Source organism: Theropithecus gelada, chromosome 8 (genome assembly GCF_003255815.1).
Source record: "Theropithecus gelada isolate Dixy chromosome 8, Tgel_1.0, whole genome shotgun sequence".
NCBI lineage: Eukaryota > Metazoa > Chordata > Mammalia > Primates > Cercopithecidae > Theropithecus > Theropithecus gelada.
The window spans coordinates 83,741,630-83,765,117 of NC_037676.1; the positions used below are offsets into that span (position 1 = coordinate 83,741,630).

The window sequence follows — 23,488 nt, forward strand, 5'->3', positions numbered from 1 at the left end:
GTACTAGTTTCTCCTATATGTGAGGCTAATACTTAATACATGGACCTTATTGTCTCTAGAGTCAATCTTTTTGAGAATAACTCATCATAATTTTACTCCCCCACTTCTTCAAAGACATTTTCTTCATTCATGTATTTCACCTTCATGTCTAATAATTAAAGTCAGTATATACAAGATTTCATAGAATTTATGAAAATCTGAAAATGCATCTATCTAAACACAAACAAATCGATAATAAAAAGAGGACAGTCACTACTATATGTATGTTAGAATAGCTAAAATGAAAAAGACTGACCCAAATGTTGGCAAGGATGTGAAGAAACTGAAACTTTCATACACTGCTGGTGAGAATGTTAAATGGTATAACATTTGGAATATTGTTTGAAAATTTGGAATATTTGGAAAATTTGGAATATTGTTTGAAAATTTCTTTGCAATTAAGCATGCACTTACCATATGATCTAGGCATTCCATCCCTAGGTATTTATCCAAGAGAAATAAGCGTCCAGGGAAAGGTCTATGTATGAGTGGTTATAACTGCTTTATCTGCAATAGCCAGAAACATAAAATAACCCTAAAATATACCAATAAGTGAATAGATAAACAAATTATGGTATATCTATACAAAGAAATACTACACAGAAATAAATGAAGATTGATACACATAATTATGATGAGTTAAAAAACCCAGGAAAAAAAGAGAAAACAGTGTATGATTCCATTTACATGAAACTCTAGAAAATAAAAACTAATCTATAGTGAAAGGGAGGAGATCATCAGTGATTACCTTCAGATGGGGTGGGGCAAAGACAGGGGGAATGGAATGGAGAGCGACACCAAGGGGCAGGAGGGCAGGAGGGCAGGAGGAAACTTTTGGGAGTAATGGATATGCTCATTATCTTAATCGTGGTGATAGTTTCACAGGTGTATGCATAGATCACAATATCAAAGTGTATAATTTAAATATGTGTAGTTTGTTCTATGTCAAGTATATCTCAATAAAGTTATTTAACAAAGAAACTGGTCAATTTAAAATTCAACTGAGAAAAATATGGGACAATAGACATCTAGATAAAAGAAGAGACACAGAAATGAAACCTTGAACATTAAATGTATGAAAGCCTTTAGATAAATCTTTCTATAATAAATGATAGAGATAGTAGGTAGAAATAAAGCAGTAGATGTAGTATCTTTCAGGAAGTGTTCAAAGGCAAGTCTACTTGTACAACTAGGTAGAGATAAACAAGGGGAGGAAAAGGCAAGAAAACCAATGCCTCTGACAATCTAGTAAGCCTCTGCCCACAAAGAACATAAATCTAAAAAATTGGAAAATCAGAGAGATGGGAAGATTTAAAAATTATGTAATAAAAGAAAATTGATCAGATATCAAAGCTATATTAGGAAAAAAGAATCAGTTTTCAAGGTGGCCCTTAAACTGTGCTACACAGCACCACCTTGAGGAAAACAATAGAAAATACTATTTCTTGTTTAACAGAGCCTGTTTGATTCACTGATTTATTCATTCAATATTTATTAAAACTTAGCATTTCTAGGTATAACAGTTCTGGATGCTTGGGACAACAAGAAAGCATAAATGAAAGCAACAACCAAAAATCCCTGCCCTCTTAGAGCTTACTTGTCACGAAAAGCAGCTTTGTTTTTAAATAGTTTATGGTTGTCTGTAAATTCATTTTACAAACTATTTTAAAAAATGCAGTAAGAATTTAAAGGAAGACTTTTGTATCACAAACAAAAAAGACTATTGTGATTTTTCTTTTTAAATGAGTTTTCATAGAAAGGGTTTGCATAAATCAGAGTTTATTTGTAACACTCCGTAGTCAACTCCAAGGTTTCTCAAAAAACAAAAACAAACAAAAACAATGTAGTGGATGCCACCATGTGCTCCTTTATCCCCTGTCCAAGATGAGGCACACATAAGCCCAGCTGCCAGGAGTGCAGTCTTCATAAGGCTGACAGTTGTGCCCACATCCTGGAATGATTATACCCTCATATCACACAGCCACTGGGTCGTGGTTGCCCCTCCCTCTGGGAATGTATTTAAAAAGAGCAAGGGAGCTCTTTTTAGCCAAAGGATTTCTCAGTCTTCATTTCTGTCTGTGCTTCAGCCTGGATAGATACTATTGCTGTCTTTTCAAGTTCACTAATCTTTTCTTCTCTAGTTTCTAATCTGTTCTTAATCCTATCCAGCAAATGTTCATTTCAGTTATAGTATATTTTTATTTCTAGGACTTTTATCTTTCATTTGTCTTTTCATTATGTTCAAATTCATTAAATCCCTCAGCATTTGAGCATATTTATATGTTTTAGTCTGTGTCTGCTAATTTCATCATCTCTGTCATTTCTGGGTCTATTTCTCTTAAGAGATTTTTATTTCTGATTATAGATCTCATTTTCCTGCTTCTTGTCCTGTATAATAATTTTTGACTGGATGCCTGGATATTGTGACTGTAATATTATTGAGTGCCTGAATTTTGTTGTCTTCCTTTAAATAGCATTGGTCTTTGTGCTGACAGGAATCTAAGTTATTTGCAGATAAGCTTATCTTTCCAATGCTTGTTTTAAGCTTTGTTAAGGTGAGTCTAGTGTAGCTTTTACTCAAAGATAGTTCAGTGCTAGTACCAAGACAGTACATTTCTGGGGTCTTTTCTGAATGCCCCAGTTGAGTACTGACCATCTCCATTCTAGCCACAGATTCAACAACTCTCTGCCCTGTATAAGCTCCAGGAATCGCTTAGTTGACAGCCCTCTGGTCATTCTTTCCGTGACTTCATTGAAGTTTTACTCTATGCATGCACAACTAAGGATTTCACCAAGAATAAAGAAGACTCTCCATACTTATTTCTAGAGGTCTTTATTCCACAGATTTTCTCTTCTTCTCCAGAATCTCTTCTTTCAATATCTCTCCTCACCTCAGTGAGGCCACTGTGCTCTTCTTGTGACCCTGCTCCCTGCATGGTCATTGGGAATATGCCCCAAGGCAGAAAGCCGGGAGGATGGTGGAGGTTCACCTCCAATGTTACACTTTCCTAAGGCATCATGATATTCCTGCATTTCCTGTTCTCCAATATCTGAAAATAGCTTCTTCATATATCTTGTTCAGTATTCTAGCCACTTAGGGGATGAGGGTAAGTCGAATCCTTGTGACTGTGTCATGGTTACAATCCAGTCCCAACATTCCTCTTTATCTCATCTCTGCATGCAGTGTAGCATTAATACAAGCTCATTTCAGTAATGCACATCTTCCATTTTAAAACATTGTTCTTTAAGAAAATGTCTTTGAGGTTCTAATGTGGGGAGGTCATAAAGAACAGAGCTTTTTCCCCTGGTCAGTCCTAAAGTAGTGGGAAAGGAAGCAGGTGCTAGAACCTCTAGAGAATTGAAAATGGGTATGGCTATAACCCTCAATGCCACAATATGCCAACTCTCTACATTGCTATATTTGTATAGGATTTGGAAATCTTAGGTCAGTAACTGTCTAGGAGAGAAAACAACAACAAAAACAAAACAAAGAGCAGTATCACAAGGGAAGAAAGTAGCTAGAATTTAGACTCAAAATGATGCAGGCTTGAACTGTTCTAAGTTAGGCAAATGTTTCCAAGTAGTGGCCTTCTAGGACTTTATTATTTTGAAACACATTTTAGACTCCCCTCAAGAGAACAGACAAAGGTTGCCAAGTGTTAGATGTAGTACCTTGCATGTAAGAACTTCTGTGTTCCACATTTTACAAACTTGTGCTTGGTGTTCAAAGGTCACCAAACCACCACTACCAAAAATCAAGCAAAAAAGGAGGCGTAATACTTCATTGTAGGCATTGAAATAATATTTATAGAATTCTTGAGGCCAGCTTATATTTTATCCCCTCCCTAGCCTTCAATATCTGTAAGAGGTAAATGATTAAGAAGTTACCCAAATAGAGTAAATCGTCCAATCATGGAGGAGATTGCTACAAGAGCTTAGCTTTGGAATGCATTTTTATAAGAAGAGTTGCTTTCTAGTTACAAACTCATTCAAATGAAATTTTTAAAGCTAATAGAAATAATCCTGGCTTTAGCCATAATCCTAGAAATAATGCCAAAATATTTCCTTTTTTTTGTTTTTTTCCAAAGCCCTTTGTCCAACTAGTGTTCCTTAGTGACAGGGAGCAAAGCCTTTACAGTGAGACAGACTGCAATCCTGGAAGTACTAGAAGCATCATTATTTAACTTCTCTGAGACATAAATTTCTTAATTATGAAATAACCATGGTTTTTATCTACCAAATTGCGTTTTACTGAAAATTTTAAAAATATCATAGGTGACCTAGTATGCTGTTTGACACATTGTAGGCATTTTATACCAGTCAGAAAAGTAAAAATCACACATCAGAAATTTTAAAACAAGGAAGTGTTGAAGCTGGTATTGGAGAACTAAAAAAATAACACAGAGGTAACACGGAGTAATAGCAGGACTCAACTACTACCCACATGGCAGCAGGAGCAAAAGAAAGGGATGGAGTTTTAGAAGGTAAAAGTTTGGAGGAGGGGTCCCATAAAGCTGGGACTCAGACTTCGGAGGAAAGAGCAGGTGGCTGAGCTGGTGCGGATACTCCTAAAGGTACACCAAGAGCTGATTTCATTCATTTCTCTTCTCTTGGGAATCAATGTTCTTTTTGGGTGATATCCTTTGTCTTGAAAACAATTTTCATATAATTTGTCCATTTTTTTTGTTGTTGTTTCAGGTGGAAGGATAAATCTGGCCCCTTTCACTCCAGGTTGGCTAGAAAGGGAAGTCTCATGTTTTCTAAGCAACCAGGTTAGCCACTTTTTAAGGATGAGTTCAATAGGTTCTGTCTCGTGTTGTTTAGTTTTTCAGTGCACTTATAAAATCAGGCAATTGCTTTGGCATTGTTTAGATATAATGCCCCTTAATGACATGCAGCTTTCTAGGATCTAAGACCAAAAACTTTTAAATCACTCTCAACTCTCTCCTGCTTTCAAATCCAATCCATCAATACGTTCTGTAGCTCTAACTTAGAAAGTCTTACTACTTCTCATTTTCCCCACTCTCATCCCCACTGCAAGGCACCATCAGCACATGCCTAGAATATTGTTAAGAATTCCTAATTGACTTCCTTCTGAGTCTTTGAACCCAACAACCGTGATTCCTTTAAACTGTACATCAAATTGTATCACTCCTCCTTCCAGTAGCTCCCATTTCTCTCAGAGTAAAAGCCAAAGTTCTTGCAGTGGCCTATGAGGCACATCATAATCTGTCTGTACCATTATCTCTCTGCATTCATCTCATGCTACTCTCTCCCTTGCTCTGTCTACTCCTGCCACACTTACTGTCTTGCTTGTCTTCAATCATAGCATGCTGCTACCTTAGGGCATTTATACAGTCTCTTCCCTCTGCCTAGAATGCCCTTCCGTAAGTTATACGCCTAACTCATTTCCTATCTGCCTTCATAGTTTTATTCAAGTGTCATATTTTCTGCTTCCATCAGCATGACCTCAACAATCTTTCTTTAGGCTGCCAGCAGCAGTAGGTTATAGTTGCTGCAATTAATTTCAGTTCACAATTTTTTATTGTCTCTGAGCCAACCTCATGGCACTACCTCAGAGAAACCAGCACAGACCATCTGGAACCTTCTCCCTCTTCTCATACATCTCAGACCCAACCCCATGGGTTCCCTTCAGTACCATAGGAGCAGTGTCAGGTCTGAATTTCAGCTCTCACTGGTCGCAGTGGCTTGTGCCTATAATCCCAGCACTTTGGGAGGCTGAGGTGGGAAGATCATTTGAAAGCCAGGTGATCAAGAACAGCCTGGGCAACATAGAGAGACCCCGTCTCCACACACACACACACACACACACACTCTCTTAAGTGTCACCTGCTTCCTGAAGTTGCTACTTGTGTGAAACCTTAGTGTTCTTTTTATGCCATTTAAGCTTTTTATACCTGTTAACAAATCTTCACATTAAATTCTCCCTGTTATTACATAATATAACTAGTGTGGTTTCTAAGTCCTGACTGAATCTAGAGCGATATAGAAATTAGTACTAGGAGTAAGTTTTTAAAGATAATGTCTGAGTGCATTCTCTGTTGCTTATAACAAAACACCTGAAACTGGGTAATTTATAAGGAAAAGGAATTTTTTGTTTTCAGTTTTTTTAATTGATACATAACTAGACATATTTATGGGGTACATGTGATATTTTGATCCATGCATATATATAATGTGTAATGATCAAATCAAGGCATTTAGGATATCTGTCACCTCAAATACTTACCATGTCTTTGTGTTGAGAACATTCAAAATCTTCTTTTCTAGCTATTTTGAAATACACAATAAATGATTGTTAACTATTGTCACTGTACTGTGCTATCAAACACTAGAAGTTATTTCTTCTATATAACTGCATTTTTATACCCATTAACCAATCTCTCTTCATCACCCCTACCCACTTCTCAGCCTCTAGTAACTATCATTCTACTCTCCACCTCCATGAGATAAACGTTTTTATCTCCCACATATGAGAACATGTGATATTTGTCTTTCTGTGCCTGGCTTATTTCAACCTACATAATGACTTCCAGTTCCATCCATGTTGCTGCAAATGACCAGATTTTATTTTTTTATATAGCTGAACAGTATTCCAATGTGCATCTATGCCGCATTTTCTTTATCCAGTCATCCATTGATGGACACTTAGGCTGATTCCATATCTTGACTATTTTGAATAGTGCTGCAATAAACATGGGCATCCAGATATCTTTTTGATATACTGACTTCTTTTTTATTGAATATATACTCAGCAGTGAGATTGCTGAAATATATAGTAGATCTATTTTTAGATCTAATTTTTAGGAACCTCCATATTATTTTTCACTGTTGCTGTACTAATTTCCATTCCCACCAGCAGTGCGTTAGCATTCCCCTTTCTCTACATCCTCACCAGCACCTGCTATTTTTTGTCTTTATGATAACATACATTTTAACTGGGATAAAATTATATCTCATTGTGGTTTGGATTTGCATTCCATAATAACTAGTGATGCTGAGCATTTTTGCATGTGCCTGTTGGCCATTTGTATGTCTTCTTTTGAGAGATATCTATTCAGATGGTTTGCCCATTTTTAATCAGATTATTTGCTTTTTTCTGTAGAGCTGTTTGAGTTCCATAGATATGTTGTTTCTTAATCCCTTGATGGATGAACAGTTTGCAAATATTTTCTTCTATTCTGTAGGTTGTCTCTTCACTCTGTTGATTGCTTCCTTTGCTACGCAGAAGCTTTTTGGCTTGATGTGATTTCATTTGTCTAATTTTGTATTTGTTGCCTGTGCTTTTATGGTCTTACCCAAAAAATCTTTGCCCAGGCCAATTCATTTCTCTAATACTTTCTTCTAGTAGTTTTGTAGTGTCAGGCCTTACATTTAAGGCTTTAATCCATTTTGATTTGATTTTTGTATTTGGTGAAAGAAAAGGTTCTTGTTTTTGATTTCTACATATGGATATACGGTTTTCTCAGTATCATTTATTGAAAATACTATCCTTTCCCCACTGAATATCCTTGATGCCATTATCAAAAGTCAGTTGACTATAAATACATGGATTTATTTCTGGGTTCTCCATTCTGTTCCATTGGTTTATGTGTCTGTTTTTGAGTTACTATAACCTTGTAGCATGTTTTGAAGTCAAATAGTGTGATGACTCTAGCTTTGTCCTTTTCTTTTTGCTCAAGATTGCTTTGGCTATTCAGGGTCTTCTGTGGTTTTTACAGTTATGGAGTCTGGGAAGTCCAGGGTTATGGGATCACATATGGCAAGAGCCTTCTTGCTGGTAGGTACCCTCTGCAGAGTTCTGAGGCAGTGCAGGACATCACATTGTGAGGGGACTGAGCATGCTAACTCAGGTCTCTCATACTCTTCTTACAAAGCACTGTAATTCAGTCATTCATTAATTCATTGATCCATAAATGGACTAATCTATTCTTTAGGGCAGAACCTTCATGGCCTAATCTCCTCTTAAATGTCTCACCTCTGAATACTGCCACATGGGGGATTAAGTTTTAACATGAGTGTTAGTGGGGACAAACTTTCAAACCATAGCAGATGAGATTTATGGTTTAAGTTGGTTGCATCCTTGGTCTTCAAAGTAGGGTTGAGCTCCTTGCTAATAGAAAATGAAGTGGTAATGGCATCACAGTTAGCCTAATTATTATCTGTATTGATTTTGATTAAGTGTGTATCTTGATGGCTGTAGCACTTGTCCATGAAGGCAAGAATGTAGTGGAATAACTTCTTTTGAATGCTGTGGAGTGTTTATCCAAAGAAAATGACAAACTCATATCATTATACTCTCAGTTTAAGTCACATTCAGAGAACTAAAAAGCATCTGCAAGGGCCTAAAATTAATATTTTTATAATGGCAGAGCTGACTTTGCTGACAATGAGATGCAAAATTTAGTTGTGTGGGGTAGAGTTACAATGTAAGTTGAATTCACGTCTTTACTAAGTTTCTCACTTGAAAACTAGGGCTTTCATTGGGAAAGAATGATGCTTGAAATGGGGACATCTGGGTGATCATAGAAGAAGCTGAAAATTTGGAGCTCTAGAATCACTCTGAGTCTCTCTTGACAGTAGAAGCAAACTACCTTTCAGTGTCTGAAAAGACTGACTCTTTTTGCTTGATGGCGTTATCTGGAGCAGTTGCCTTGCAAGAAGGTGCTTCTCTCCCTAGGACTCACTGCAACCATACATGGTTGCCACTACAACCAAAATTAGATAAGATCTCCCCATGTTCCAGGAGGATAAGGGTGAGGTTTGACCCTGGAGGAAACATTATACTCTAAAAGAATTTAAAGATGTTCATTTATATTGACAGAGACCTGGCATATGGATATACAGTTTTCTCAGCACCATTTATTGAAAAATACTATCCTTTCCGCACTGAATATTCTTGATGCCATTATCAAAAGTCAGTTGACTATAAATACATGGATTTATTTCTGGGTTCTCCATTCTGTTCCATTGGTTTATGTGTCTGTTTTTGAGTTACTATAACCTTGTAGCATGTTTTGAAGTCAAATAGTGTGATGACTCTAGCTTTGTCCTTTTCTGTTTGCTCAAGATTGCTTTGGTTATTCAGGGTCTTCTGTGGTTCTTACAGTTGTGGAGTCTGGGAAGTCCAGGGTTATGGGATCACATATGGCAAGAGCCTTCTTGCTGGTAGGTACTCTCTGAAGAGTTCTGAGGCAGTACAGGGCATCACATTGCGAGGGGACTGAGAGGAGTGGATTCTAAGGATATTAAACCAAGGAGAACGAACTACAACACTTGATCAGTCCAACTTTATTCATATGACTTCATTTAGCAGACACTCTTCATTTAATTGTTAGCTTGTGCAGCTAGCAATTTATTCTAACAATTTATCTCTAACAATTTACTTGGTTAATTGATTTGGTTAATTGAAACTTGGGCTCAACAGCAGACTGATATTTAATGAGACTGAGATTCTAGAATTTCCTTGGTCTGACACAGAGAAGGAATCCAAAATCTTAAGGAAATTAGAATTTGGGAATAGTCTATCATATGCTAGGCCCAGAAGATACTTCCTTCACTAAAGTATGAGAAATAAGTGAGAGGAGCATGAGAGTCTTTAAGGAGTTCTGTGGTAACTGTTATGTAGATGGGATACCATGGTGGGAGGTGCCACCGCAACACAATTATTCAACATTTGGTTGTCTTCTTTTTCTTCTTCTTCTTTTGCGTGTGTGTGTGTGAGAGAGAGAGAGAGAGACAGAGTTCTGCTTTTGTCACCTAGGCTGGAGTGCAATGGCGCAATCTTGGCTCACTGTATCCTCTGCCTCCCAAGTTCAAGCGATTCTCCTGTCTCAACCTCCCAAGTAGCTGGGATTACAGGCGTGTGTCACCATGCCCTGCTAATTTTTGAATTTTCAGCAGAGACAGAGTTTCACCATGTTGGTCAGGCTGGTGTCGAACTCCTGACCTCCAGTGATCTGCCCACCTTGGCCTCCTAAAGTGCTAGGATTACAGGCATGAGCCACTGCACCCAGCCGTTTTCTGCTTCTTAAATCTTCAGCTCCAAAAAGTAATCTTTCTGATCAGTTCAGGGCATGACAGTTCATGTAGGGTGGATTTCTCAGACTTTACAAGTTCAGGTTAGTGGTTTTAACAATGCGTTTATTTATCATATTCATTATTACATAAAAAGACTCTAAAAGAAACTCTAATAATTATTTTCTTGATTTCTGAAGATGTATTCTGGCATGCTTCTCCAGAAATTAAGACCTATTTTGAAGTCTGGCCTTGGTATTAATTAGCTGAGGAACTTTAAGGAAACCATTTAACCTACCTGAGTCTCAGTTTAATCTCAAAGAGAAAATGAAGTTATACCTAGAAAATTTAAACATAATGCCTGGCACTTAGCAAGACTCAACAAACAGCTGTTATCATTGTTATTATTTCATTTTCCATCTCAGGTTGTCAATTGACTTATTCAAATAAAACATTATTTTCCCAAACTTATAGACAGGAAATACTCAACATGAACTCTACTGTTTAAATAAACCTAAATGCCTTCTCTTTCTTTATTCGGTGTTTTTAAAATTTCTGTTCTAGCAATATTTTGGCTACATCTGAATCAAATAATATGATTTTGTTTAAAACTCCAAACTTTTCCCAGCTTAAAAAGAACAGGTTATGCCTCACTAGGAATAACTCCATATTCCTTAAATATCTTGACTGATGATTACTGACTTGAGCTGAATTAATGCAAACTGCATTGAGGCTGTGGCCCAGAAAGAGAGAGGTCATGAAAAGGAGTGATAGGAGTCCATTTGTGCTGATATGTCTGCTGCCCTATTGCTAGTTGTCTTTCATCCTGGGCAAGGCAATTACTCACCAAGAAAGTGGTATTAGATCTTTCTCTCCAAGTAGAAACATCTGTTTTATGGCCGGGTGTATGGCTCATGCCTAATCCCAGCACTTTGGGAGGCCGTGGTGGGTGGATTGCTTGAGGTCAGGAGTTCCAGACCAGCCTGGCCAACATGGCAAAATCCCGTATCTACTAAAAATACAAAAATAGCCAGGCGTGGTGGTGTGTACCTGTAATCCCAGCTACTCGGGAGGCTGAGGCAGGAGAATCGCTTGAACCTGGGAGGCGGAGGTTGCAGAAAGCCAAGATTGCACCACTGCGCTCCAGCCTGGACAACAGAGCAAGATTCCATCTAAAAAAAAAAAAAAAAGAAAAAGAAAAGAAAAGAAACATTTGTTTTATAATCTGTTGCTTATACATTCCTGGAGATTAGTGTGCCCATGTGATATCTTTCCAATATATCACTTCTCTGTGGAGTTGATCAAGTGCAGCAAGTATGACTTAATTCTCCGTCTATCCCCAGCTCTCATGCAGTGCCTGGTGCACAGTAGATGTGCAGCAAACCCTGAATTACAACATCACTTTGGAGCCGTGGTATGTCTTGTTTGATTTGGTTTATTTAGATCAGTTTTCCAACCATCCCTGAGAGACATGCACTTCGATCAACCATAGTGAATGACTTTCTACTTTAATGATTCTCAACTGCAGAAAGGAAATGAGAAGACAGAAGGCATGCTGCTCATCTCTCCTGGGAATGTGCAGTTGCTGTTGTATTTTTGTGGGTTGTTTTTTCAGTTGAGTACTCAAATGTCCCTAGATTTTATCAGATTGTTGACAAATGAAATCATATTAACATCTACATCCAATGTCATGCTCCTATTCATGGAAAAGTCCAGCCCTTGCAAAGTCCATTCTTCTCCCAGCCCCTGGACCCCAGGTGTTCCTGAGAGTCATCAGGGATGTCTTTCCTGGGTTCTCCTGGTATCTCCTAACTATCCCTTCATCACAAGCCTTCTTGCATTGGTTCTTATTGCCTACAAGAGTATCTTCATGACCACAGCAGGTAAGAAACCCTAATGCCAAAGCCAGGAGCACTGTTTTTCAAAGTTCCCATAGCTACTGACTCTGGAGGTATCAGAGCAGTGCTGGGCTCCTTTCCAATAGGGGACTGCTTCTCCTCTGTCTTCGCAGCAAGCTGTTACCTAGGCCTGCAATAGGGCTGCTCACATCCACAGCCATGCACAAGGCCTCAGGAAAACAGCTCCTTCAGCATCTGTCTCAAATCCTCTCTCTGTCCAGTCCTAGTATCTTGGGGTACAGATATCTTTCTATGCCTTCCACTGTCCTCTTTGTCACTTCAGTACACCAAAAAATAAACAAGCACTTCTCCCGCATCTACCAGATGACTGAGATCCCCCATATGTCAATTCGGACAAATAAGCAATGACAGGCCTCACGTTCAAACGGTAAAACTCTATATCCTCATCTAGACTCAGCTATGGCATCCTGCTACACATTTTAAGACAAATGGAAGCTTGTTTATTCATTAGTATAATGTAGTATTACACTTGGTTCATAATTGTACACCATGAACCTCTTTCTACCTAACCGTTGTAATCTAAGGTCACTTTGTTATGGTTGTAAGGTTAATAACTGGGCAACATAGATTCTGGTTCTAATTCTTCCTGAAACCATCTGAGTGATAGTAAAGTGTACAGTTAACTGACTTGGGCCTGTTCCCCCATCCACAAAAAAGGTGTTCAGTCCACACAGTTTCTAAAATCCCTCTTAAGCCTAATAGTACGTGAGATTTTGTGCTAATAAAACAGAATATTATTTGTAGTGGCTTTCAGTGATGTTGGTAGTGGATATGGTGTTCTCTGTCATAACAGTTTGGTATTACATTAGAATGTCAATTACTGCCTTAGTTCTAGATATGTTTCTTATCTTTTCATATATAACTGAGGTGTACCTACGAGGTGTGCTGTATTCTATTTATTAAAAAATATTATTTTCCCAATAAAGTACAGATTATGTTGAATTTAGAGGGTGGACATAAAATGCATAATAAGAAAAAAAATCAACATGAAGTGCCTCTCTGAAAATATTATCCCAGCCTTGAATTGAACAGGATATATCATCCTGGATTCTCATGGCTGTCAATGCCAAAGTACTACATGATACAGGCATGTGCAACTTGGTAAGCAAAATTATTGATGCTTGTGCAAAGAAAGGTTCTCTCATATTAACAGTTTTAATATTTTACTTTGGAGTTTTATTTAAACAACCTCAGTAGTTTGGAGGACAGCTTGAGAAAGCCTTAAGAGTTTGAGACTGAATTTGATGATACTTTCTCATATGTTCGTGTACAGATAACACCGTTCACAGCGCTTTCCTACAAGACAAAAGAAAGATGAGGTATTTCAGCATAGTTGGAGAAACTAACATTTAGAAAAGTGCAAACTAAGTACTATCTACACATACATTCCTTAAAAATATTGAAAGAGAGGCTGGGCGCGGTGGCTCACACCTATAATCCCAGCACTTTGGGAGGCCAAGGTGGGTGCATCACCTGAGGTCAGGAGTTTAAGACTAGCTTGGCCAACATGGTGAAACCCTGTCTCTACTAAAAATACAAAAATTAGCCGGGGATGGTGGCACGCACCTGTAGTCCCAGCTACTCAGAAGGCTGAGGCAGGAGAAGCACCTGAACCCGGGAGGTGGATGTTGCAGTGAGCCAAGATTGCACCACTGTACTCCAGCCGGGGTGACAAAGCAAGACTCTGTCTCAAAAAAAAAAAAAAAAAAATATATATATATATATATATATATAAATATATATGAGATCTATATAGACTATAGATAGGACCTATCTGTTAGCTGGTTTTGCCATGTTCTATATAACCTATATGTAGCAAATCACATATATGTGATATATTTAGAGTATATATAATGTTTATATATGTATAAAGCTAGGTATACAATTTGGAATTTGAAGTTTTTATTTAAATATTTTAAATGCCAACATTGATGCATTTTGCTATTTTACATACTCTACATTTTGTAAATGATAATACTAGCTTACATTGATGTAGTATTTTATGGTTTTAGGGCACTAATATACACATGACAATCCTGAATTCTCTCAGAAAACCTTTGACAAAGACACTGCCTACATCTTGAAGGCAAGGAATCTGAATCTTGAAGAGATTTAATGAATTGTCCAAAGTCACGTAAGTACTGAATGGCAGGGGTGGAAATCCACATCCTTGGATTCTGAGTGTAGTGTTCTTCCTAATGAACTCTAAAAGCTTTCTGTTTATTGGCTTATGTCATTATAAACAGCAATAAAATCAATCATCCTTGGTCTTCCCCTTGTGACTTTATAAGGAATAAAATGTACCCTTCATTGTAGAAAGAAAAAAAATCACTGTATTAAGAAATGAGTTTAGATTTTTGTAACCTACACACGAATCTTGCATATTCCCTTAGAACTATTTTATATTATGTAGAAAGTCACCTTTTTATTCCTTTTGGTAGAGGTGGGGGTTTGGGAGGAGGAAAATCATGAACACACATCCTTCTACTCTGGAGAGTGGGGAAGGTGACCTGGGAAACCATCTGAAAGGGAGCAGGATGGATTCCACAAAATATAGATTGTCCAATGAAAACAACCTGACTGCTCATCCCAGTACCACCACATTTTTCTAGCTGCATATCCTTAGGTAAGTCAATGTCTGAATTTCAGTTTCCTCACTGTTAAATGGGATAATAAGCCTTACCTTACAGGATGATTGTGGAAGTTGGGGAAATAATATTAATATATGAAAACATAGGGACATGGTAGTGACATGTAACTCATTCATACACCAAAAAAACATCACTTCAGCTTCTTATCCCTGGTCTAGATTTCCTTTTCATGTTTTTGTTTGGTGTTGAGATGGAAAAACAGTGAGAAGTTAATCCTGGAGTGGAGTAATGGCAACAACCCTCAACCCCTGCTAATATCTTCATTGCACAAATACATGCTTGCTTTGGTTTACCTGTAGAGTCAAAGGATTAGGCTGCATAGTATTTTCATTCTCTTTAGTTTTTTAGTTCCTCAATCCACACACATTTTATATAATACTTGTGATGATACATTTATCTCATAATTTTTTTCTCATTCTTTTAAACTATGAGAACAAGGAAAATGGCATTCATTTTCATTGTTTTAGAACAAGTTATCTGGGTGATTTTATATTAGTTGTACAGAAGGTGGGAAGATAGAGAGGACCAGCTCACTCACCACCACCATTTTCCCATCCACCAGCTTTCTCGTTATGGTGGTTTCTTTGCCATCCCAGTTCTGAACTTGAATCAGGGACTCCTTATCTAAGGTTACTTTACTCTGAAAAACAGGAAAAACTAAATTCAGATCAGCTTGTCGTATTTCAACCCTAAAATTTTATCAGGTGGCAAATTCTTTTTAGCTGTTGTAATACTCTCAGGTAGTTTTAGAATGGTGTTGACAACCCTATTTATTTATTTATTTATTTTTAATTAATTTATTTTTTTAATTATACTTTAAGTTCTAGGGTACATGTGCATAACGTGCAGGTTTGTTACATATGTATACTTGTGCCATGTTGGTGTGCTGCACCCATCAACTCGTCAGCACCCATCGACTCGTCATTTACATCAGGTATAATTCCCAATGCAATCCCCCCCCCAATAATAGGCCCCGGTGTATGATGTTCCCCTTCCCGAGTCCAAGTGATCTCATTGGTCAGTTTCCACCTATGAGTGAGAACATGCGGTGTTTGGTTTTCTATTCCTGCGATAGTTTGCTGAGAATGATGGTTTCCAGCTGCATCCATGTCCCTACAAAGGACACAAACTCATCCTTTTTTATGGCTGCATAGTATTCCATGGTGTATATGTGCCACATTTTCTTAATCCAGTCTGTCACTGATGGACATTTGGGACAACCCTATTTATTTTAAGACTTTGTCAGCAGTAAATTTGTTGGCTGATTCTGCTGAAGAAAACAGGTTTTACAATAGTAAAACTGTAATATTATCTTGAAGAACAAGTAAAATGTTCTTTCTTTCTTTCGTTTTTTTTTTTTGAGACAGAGTTTCGCTCTCATCACTTAGGCTAGAGTGCAATGGCGAGATCTCGGCTCACTGCAACCTCTGACTCCCTGGTTCGAGCAATTCTCCTGCCTCAGCCTCCCAAATAGCTGGGATTACAGGCACGTACCACCACGCCCAGCTAATTTTTGTATTTTTAGTAAAGATGGTGTTTCACCATGTTGGCCAGGATGGTCTCAATCTCCTGACTTTGTGATCTACCCACATTGGACTCCAAAAGCGCTGGGATCACAGGCATGAGCCACTGCACCTGGCCATGAAATGTTCGTTTTATCTTTGACTGAGTAAGCAGAGTATTATCTTTCTGCATAAAGAATTACAAATACATTTTAACTTTCAAAATAAGTGTGAAACTTCAGCCTGGTCAACACAGTGAGACTCCCATGTCTATAAAAAATAAAAAATTAGCCAGGTGTGGTGCCACATGCCTGTAGTCCCAGCTACTCGTGAGGTTGAAGTGGGAGAATCACTTGAGCCAGGGTAGTTGAGGTTAGAGTGAGCCAAGATTGTACCACAGCACTCCAGCCTGGGCAACAGAGACCCTGTCTCAATAAAAAATAATACTAATAATAATACATGGGAAATGAATTCAAACTCCCATTATATGAGCTTACTTAAAAGAAAGAAGGCCTATTTCCTCTTCTTATCCCAATAATATTTTCCAGTTTTTTGTTGTTGTTGCTGTTGTTATTTTTGGAGATAGGGTATCACTGTGTCATCCAGGGTGGAATGCGGTGGTGCAATCATGGCTAACTGCAGCTTCAACCTCCTGTGCTCCAGCAATCCTCCGACCTTAGCCTCCTGAGTAGCTGGAGCTATAGGCATGCACCACCACAGTAGCTAATCTTTGTGTTTTTTGTAGAGGCGGGATCTCACTATGTTGCTCAGGCTGGTCTCAGACTCCTGGCATCAAGCAGTCCTCCTGCTTTGGCCTCCCAAAGTGCTGGGATTATAGGCATGAGCTACTGCACCCAACCTAGCTTTTTTATTCTAGTAGATTGCTAAGAATTTAGCATAGAAATCCATATTAGGCATTTAAGTCAAAAATTTTCTTCCATTTTATATGGTATAAGAATTTAAACTCTCATATTCATTTAGTAACCGCCTATTACAGTGGCATGATAGTTCCTTTTATCAGGATATTACCCTCCATATAGTTTAACAATCCTCTATTGAGTTAATTCATTCAAATAATAAATATTTATTGAACAACTGTCATGACCAAGCACGGGGTTCTGTGAAACAGACAGGAAATCCTGTTTTGGATGAGCTTACCTTCTGATGTAGGGAAAAAGACTGTAAACGATAAGTATAGAAGTAAATTAAATATTATAAATAAATAATATATTCCTGAGATATGTGCCCCTGAGATATGAATGAAAACTCTGTGTGGCACTTTCAGGGTGAGACAATGAAAAGCCCATGTCTCTCTGTCTACCTTGGTGTTGGAGAAGACCACAATGTCCACAGGTGCAGCTACAAGGTAGTTGAACCTCTTTTGGCCTGGATCCCTGAGAGATTAGGAGGAGCAGATTTCCTGTTTACTCCACTACACACACACAAACTTCCCCAACGCCACCCAACACTATGTATATACTGTAAGTTAGAAATAAATCCCCATTGTGTCAACTCACTCCAGGCTTGTGGTTCGTTGTTATAGTGGCATAACCTTACCTATACCAGCTAATATGAGGTTTATTCACTGCAATTCTATGTGTGGAAAACGGCTACAAAATGGGTAAGGAAAACTTTTGTTTCTGAGAGGACTAAACAGTAATCTAGGGAAATTATTCTCAAAATGTGGTCTGCTAAGCATCTGCATCAGATTCATTAGGAATGCAATTTTCAGGGCCTCTGGGGATGGCAGTGAGCAGGAGGCATTTTTCACAAGCATCCCAGAAGATTTCTATCTTCACATATGACATCCTTAGACCTATGTTTTAGACAAAAGTTTCTCTTAAGGTCTTTAGATATGTTTGCTAGAATTGCTTACTTACCTAGGATGGTATCTAATATTCTTATGAAATGTGTCTGAAAGACTGTTGGAGGCCTCACCTTTGTTTTGTGGCCGCCTGGTGTGATTTCCTCAAACTCTTCTCCCAGCTTAAAGGAGATCTCACTATTTTTAAAGATGCTTTTGGTTTTTATTGTGATGACATCTCCATCTGTACTGATGGTCACAGTGGGTTTTGCCAAACAGCCCAGTTTCCTGCTGGCTCTTCCTATACCTGGAAACCAGATAAAAGGAGTATTATCTTTTCATATAAAGAATTACAAATGCGTTACATTACAATACAATACTTAAATCTGTTGTTGACTCCAAAAACTCAACATTCTCTGTATAATTCTTTGCTAACTAAACTAGGAGATCTGTGAGTTGAACCCATTTAATGCTGCATGAGTTCACATATCCCAAGCTAGCAGCTCCACCATTACATATTAAAATAGACTATTTTTGCAGAAAAAAAAATCTGTCTCTAGTTTTTGTTTAGTGATTATTCTTTTTTCACTAGTCCAGTAGTTATTAATCTTGTTGATTTTGGGACCTCTTTGAAAATCTGATTAAAGCTATCAACCATCTCCCTACTTTTAATTATATCCACTCACATACAAACAAAATACTTTGGTACAGATTTTGCCAGATATTTAGCTCTTCACTTATATTCTTACATGTATACATATATGGGTTTTTTTCCTCAATGATGTATGTTTTTATTGTGGTAAAATATTCATAACATAAATTTACCGTTTGAAGTTACAGTTCAGTGGCATTGAGTACATCACAATGTTGTGCAACCATCACCATTATTTATAGGATTTTAAAAAAGATAAATGTTGTATCTATTGTTTTTCAACTTGCTTTTTCCCCTTATCTGTATGTCTTGAAAATTTTCCATGCCACTACTTATAGATATATACTTTTTCATAGTACATAACATTCCACAGTGTGCAGAGACCAAAACTTATTTTGTCTGTCTCCCTGTTGATGAGAAATTCATTTGTTTCAGTTTTTGTTATTATAAATAACTATGCAGTGAACATCCTTGTATATACAGTTCTGTGCAGCACATGTAGGAGCATTTTCAGTAGAAATAGCATTACATATGCTGCAATACCTAAGTTAAAATTCTAAGGGAAGATATATTGGGAAAATACTACAATGCAGTTCATAGGATTCATATTATAAAACACGATCACAGGATGTGACAGATTGGATGTGGTTCCTGAAGATATTCACATCCTAATCCCTCGAACCTGTGAATGTTACCTTTACATGTTAGGGGACTTTGCAGATGTGGTTAATTTAAGGATCTTGAGATGCGGAGTTTATCCTGGATTATCAGAGCAGACCTCAAACATAATCATAAGTTCCCTTTTAAGAGGGAGGAAGAGGGATGCTAAACTACAGAATAAGAGAGAGCAGAGTGAAAATGGGAGCAAAGTTTGGAGCATTGCAGTCACACACTAAGGAAAGCCAGCAGCCAGCAGAGGCTGAAAAATAAGATCTATTCTGAACTCTATTCTGAAGATCCCTTAAAGCTTAGAGCAAATGTTTACAAAATAATCATTTTTAAAAATAGTTGTATTTTTTTGCTTTAAAATATTTATCAGAATCACTTGCTGTTTAGTATATGATACATGCTTGCTTTGTTTCTGTAAATTCATGGTAACTTATATGAGGGATGATTGTCAACTCCAACGTAGTTTTGCACAGAACTATATCTTGGTACTGAATCAATATTTATTTTTTCCTATGTGAAAAATTAGGGAGTCCAAGATTAATATTATTTTATACAGAGCAAGTTCTGTGCTACCAAAATGCCCATTTTTACTGGATATGATATGCAAGTAAACATAGCTCACCCAGCTCCTTCAAGTATTCTTCGAAATTTTCACAAGAAACGGACTTCCATGTTCCTTGGAGCTGGTCAACCATTCTGTCTGAGATAAGTTGATCTCAGAGAAAAGTAGTTTCAGGTGTATGTTGGTATACCCTGAAGTAGTATGGGAACTTATTTTTAATACAATTCTGGGTAGAGAATGAAATGAGAAAAGTCAGGAAATAAAATAAGGAACTCTAATCCTTGCAATGTTCCTTGAGTATCATCTAAAGCAGAAAAGCGTTCTTAAATGTAAATAAATCAGGATGAAAATGGAAACATGGTAGAGTGTTTAGCAGAACTAGATATACCTTTTCCAACACTAATTTAGAATCAAAACTAAATGTTACTCCCCTTTCCTAGGACCTGCCAGGCACAAAGCAAGGTGTAAGGGCTGGGTCTGGACAGCTGTGTTTATGCCATGGAACTTTTGTGAGCAGGTCTCTCTCTTTCTCTGTCCAAATATGATTCAGAAAAAGCCAATTTATTAGCTGTTTGAAGATCATTCTCATTCTTGATAGTTTGAACTAAACACCAGAGAGACTTCATAGATGGTACTTGACATTTGAAGTAAAAAGTTAAGTTTAGTAAGGGCTAGAACAACCATCTTAAGTCATGTGCACAATGAAAAAAGAGAATGGGACAGAGAAAACAGAGATCATGTTACACACACGCGCACACACACAGCCCTGTTACTGACACTTTTCCAGGTGCCAGCTCAACTTCCCAAAAGCTTAGAGAGCCGTCATTGCCATGAGAACACCAAATATCTTCTAAATCCTCTTTAATTTAGGCTAGTTTCTGTTCCTTTCAACCCTGACTGTAACATCTCAGTGTCCACTGATATCTGTAAGTCAGAAGAGGGGTCAACGAATATAATAGCAAATCCATCAGCTAAAGAAGAGGGGACTCCAAATGCTAAGTAAAGGACAAACATGCCCTTATACATTCCATCAGCCCCTGCGGACATCATTGTTAATTCTAGGCAGAGCTTGATGTCCATCGGTTGACACAAAGTTATTAAGAAATACTGAAGTTATAAAATTATTTTAAGACAGGAATGGGAACATGGCATTTTATAATAATTCCCATTAAAATGTTAAATTTCCAACTTCTAATATATTATCCAGGCCAATAGTCTTATTGATAATTATTCAACATTTGTAAAGCAACTAGCATTGTATGCCTAATATGAGGCTAAAAATTTTTGCTACACTATTGATTTAATGTTCCAGATATGGTTGGTAAAGATACCATTGTTTGGCTGGGTGCGGTGGCTCATGCCTGTAATCCCAGCACTTTGGGAGGCCCAGGCAGGCAGATCACGAGGTCAGTTCGAGACCAGGCTGGCCAATATGGTGAAACCCTGTCTCTACTAAAAATACAAAAATTAGCTGGGCATGGTGGGGTGCACCTGTAGTCCCAGCTACTTGGGAGGCTGAGGCAAAAGAATCGCTTGAACCCAGGAGGCAGAGGTTGCAGTGAGCTGAGATCGTGCCACTGCACTCCACTGCACTCCAGCCTGGGTGACAGAGCAAGACTCTGTGTCAAAAAAGCAAAACAAAACAAAACAAAGAAACCAAGTTCATTGGTTGGTTTTCCTGAGTAATTTGTATGACTATGCTCATTCAACTTAACAGGTATAAGGCTGAAGCCAGGAAATGACCCAACATTGAGGGTAATTTGGGTACTAAGAGTAGGCACTGAAGGCACTAAAATTCCCAGGATTTTTCAAGAAAATGTCAAATGTGCTGCCACATATGTTGGATGCACATTGATTCCCCTCCCACAAGGAAAATTATGATTGAAGATAACCTCCTGGAAGAAGATGTATTGGGAGCGGTGTTTTTCCCTGTTGCTGACAGGTTAGACTTGCAGAGGTGTCAGTACTGAGATGTGAGACAGAACCCATGTATGGCTTCTATCTCTCAACTGTGGCTCCACCATTCATGTGTTCATCACATCAGCTCAAAGACTGCCTAATGTCAACTGGCCCAGTCATTTTGTCTACTCTGTTGTTCAGTGCCTCTTCTATGATTGATGCTTTCTAGTGTTCATTAATATGAGAGCCAAAAATCTTCACATATTTTGCCCACTCCTATAAGTTCACACACATTCCCCTCCACCAAACATTCTTGTCTGCAATTTTTCAGTCCTTCTCCTTCCACATCCCTGACCAGCTTTTCAGACAATTCGCCTCCACCCATAAGTATGTATATATTCCCATCCCAAGCCATTGTGTCCTCCACATGACATAGGGAACAGGTGCACAACTCTGAGCTTTGTCCATTGATATGATTTTCCTTACCAGTTCCTCAAGTCCTCCCCACACCCCAAGTGTCATGAAACCACTGCCCATTTTTAACTTGCCTCCACACCCTGAGCTGACTGGTACATTAAACATGCTCAGGCTTATTCTCCTCCTTTAGTTGGTCACATGGGACCCACATACTGTCTGGAGCATGATCTGAAGGAGGGGTGCTCGTGCTGTGGTGGTGGGTGACATGGGGATCTGCACCACCTGCTCATGCAGTTACCTTAGGACTTCTGGTCTTGTTTAGGCTTTAATCCAGATATGCAGTTTGATCTTATGATGGACTTCTGCTGGACATACCTGACTTGATGACTCTGTGGGTCTGACAGAACCTGGCTCATAATGGATAGTTCCAGATACATTGTTACTTGATATTCTATAGTCAAGAATTCTGTCTCTATGGGGCCCCAGTAACACATTAGGCACTCTGTTTTAATAGGTGTATAAGTCTCTGTTACAGATGGCATGATCTTTCTTCACAACCCCAGACATTGGTGCTATGATGCACACACACACACATACACACACACACACTCTCTCTCTCTCTCACACACACACACCATACACATTATACTGCATATTTTCCTCTCACCAATACCTCCAGCATTGTGGAGTTTACCAATCACATGACCCAAGAATCAGGGCAGCTCATATCAGTGCCCTTCCTTCCTGCAGACCATTTCCTGCTCTAGGCTCCACTCAAAGCAGGGAGCCTTTCATGCCAGCCAGTACATGGACTGCAGCACATTCCTAAATGCGCAGTATGTTGCCACCATAAGCCAAAGAGTCCCACAAGAATTTTGATAGAAGAGGCAAACTGTAGCAATTTATCTTTTGGAAAATATATCCTTACATGCCCTTGGCCAAGCTGGACCCCTAAGAACTTAACAAAAGTAGAAGTTGCCTCAATCATCACCAACTTTAACTCCCATATTCTGTGTCAAATGTGTCTTACCAAGGCCTCCAGTATACTGGCCACTTCTTGTTCATCCTGCCTGATAACATGATATTGTGCCAAATATCCAGACAGCCTAGATCTCATCTGATTATATTACAATAAAGAGTAGGAGTTAACATAGCCACAGGACAAAATCGGTGGCTCACACCTGTAATCCCAGTACTTTGAGAGCCCAAGGTGTGCAGATCACCTGGGGTCAGGAGTTTGAGACCATCTTAGCCAACATGGCGAAACCCCATCTCTACTAAAAATTACAAAAATTAGCTGGGTGTGGTGGTGGGCACCTGTAATCCAAGGTACTCG

General features: G+C 38.3%; 1 protein-coding gene across 1 annotated transcript; it reads right to left on the reverse strand.

Moving 5' to 3' along the window:
- Positions 1-13,149: 13,149 nt before the first annotated feature.
- On the reverse strand, positions 13,150-22,461 carry FABP12 (fatty acid binding protein 12). Its single transcript, XM_025394910.1, has 5 exons — positions 22,451-22,461; positions 19,897-20,044; positions 18,088-18,260; positions 15,186-15,287; positions 13,150-13,292 (listed from the first exon to the last, which is right to left on the reverse strand). Exons 2-5 carry the CDS (start codon positions 19,967-19,969, stop codon positions 13,218-13,220), a joined length of 423 nt encoding a protein of 140 aa, XP_025250695.1. The 5' UTR covers positions 19,970-20,044; positions 22,451-22,461; the 3' UTR covers positions 13,150-13,217.
- Positions 22,462-23,488: the final 1,027 nt, after the last annotated feature.

Bases quoted from the DNA above. Each gene is read 5' to 3' on its own strand.
- FABP12 (XM_025394910.1), bottom strand. From the start codon at position 19,969: ATGGTTGACCAGCTCCAAGGAACATGGAAGTCCGTTTCTTGTGAAAAT. The intron at 18,261-19,896 runs GTGAGCTATGTT...TCTGGTTTCCAG, and splicing joins AGAATACTTGAAGGAGCTGG to GTATAGGAAGAGCCAGCAGG. The intron at 13,293-15,185 runs GTGAGTGAGCTG...TTTGTCTTGTAG, and splicing joins TGGATGGGAAAATGGTGGTG to GAAAGCGCTGTGAACGGTGT.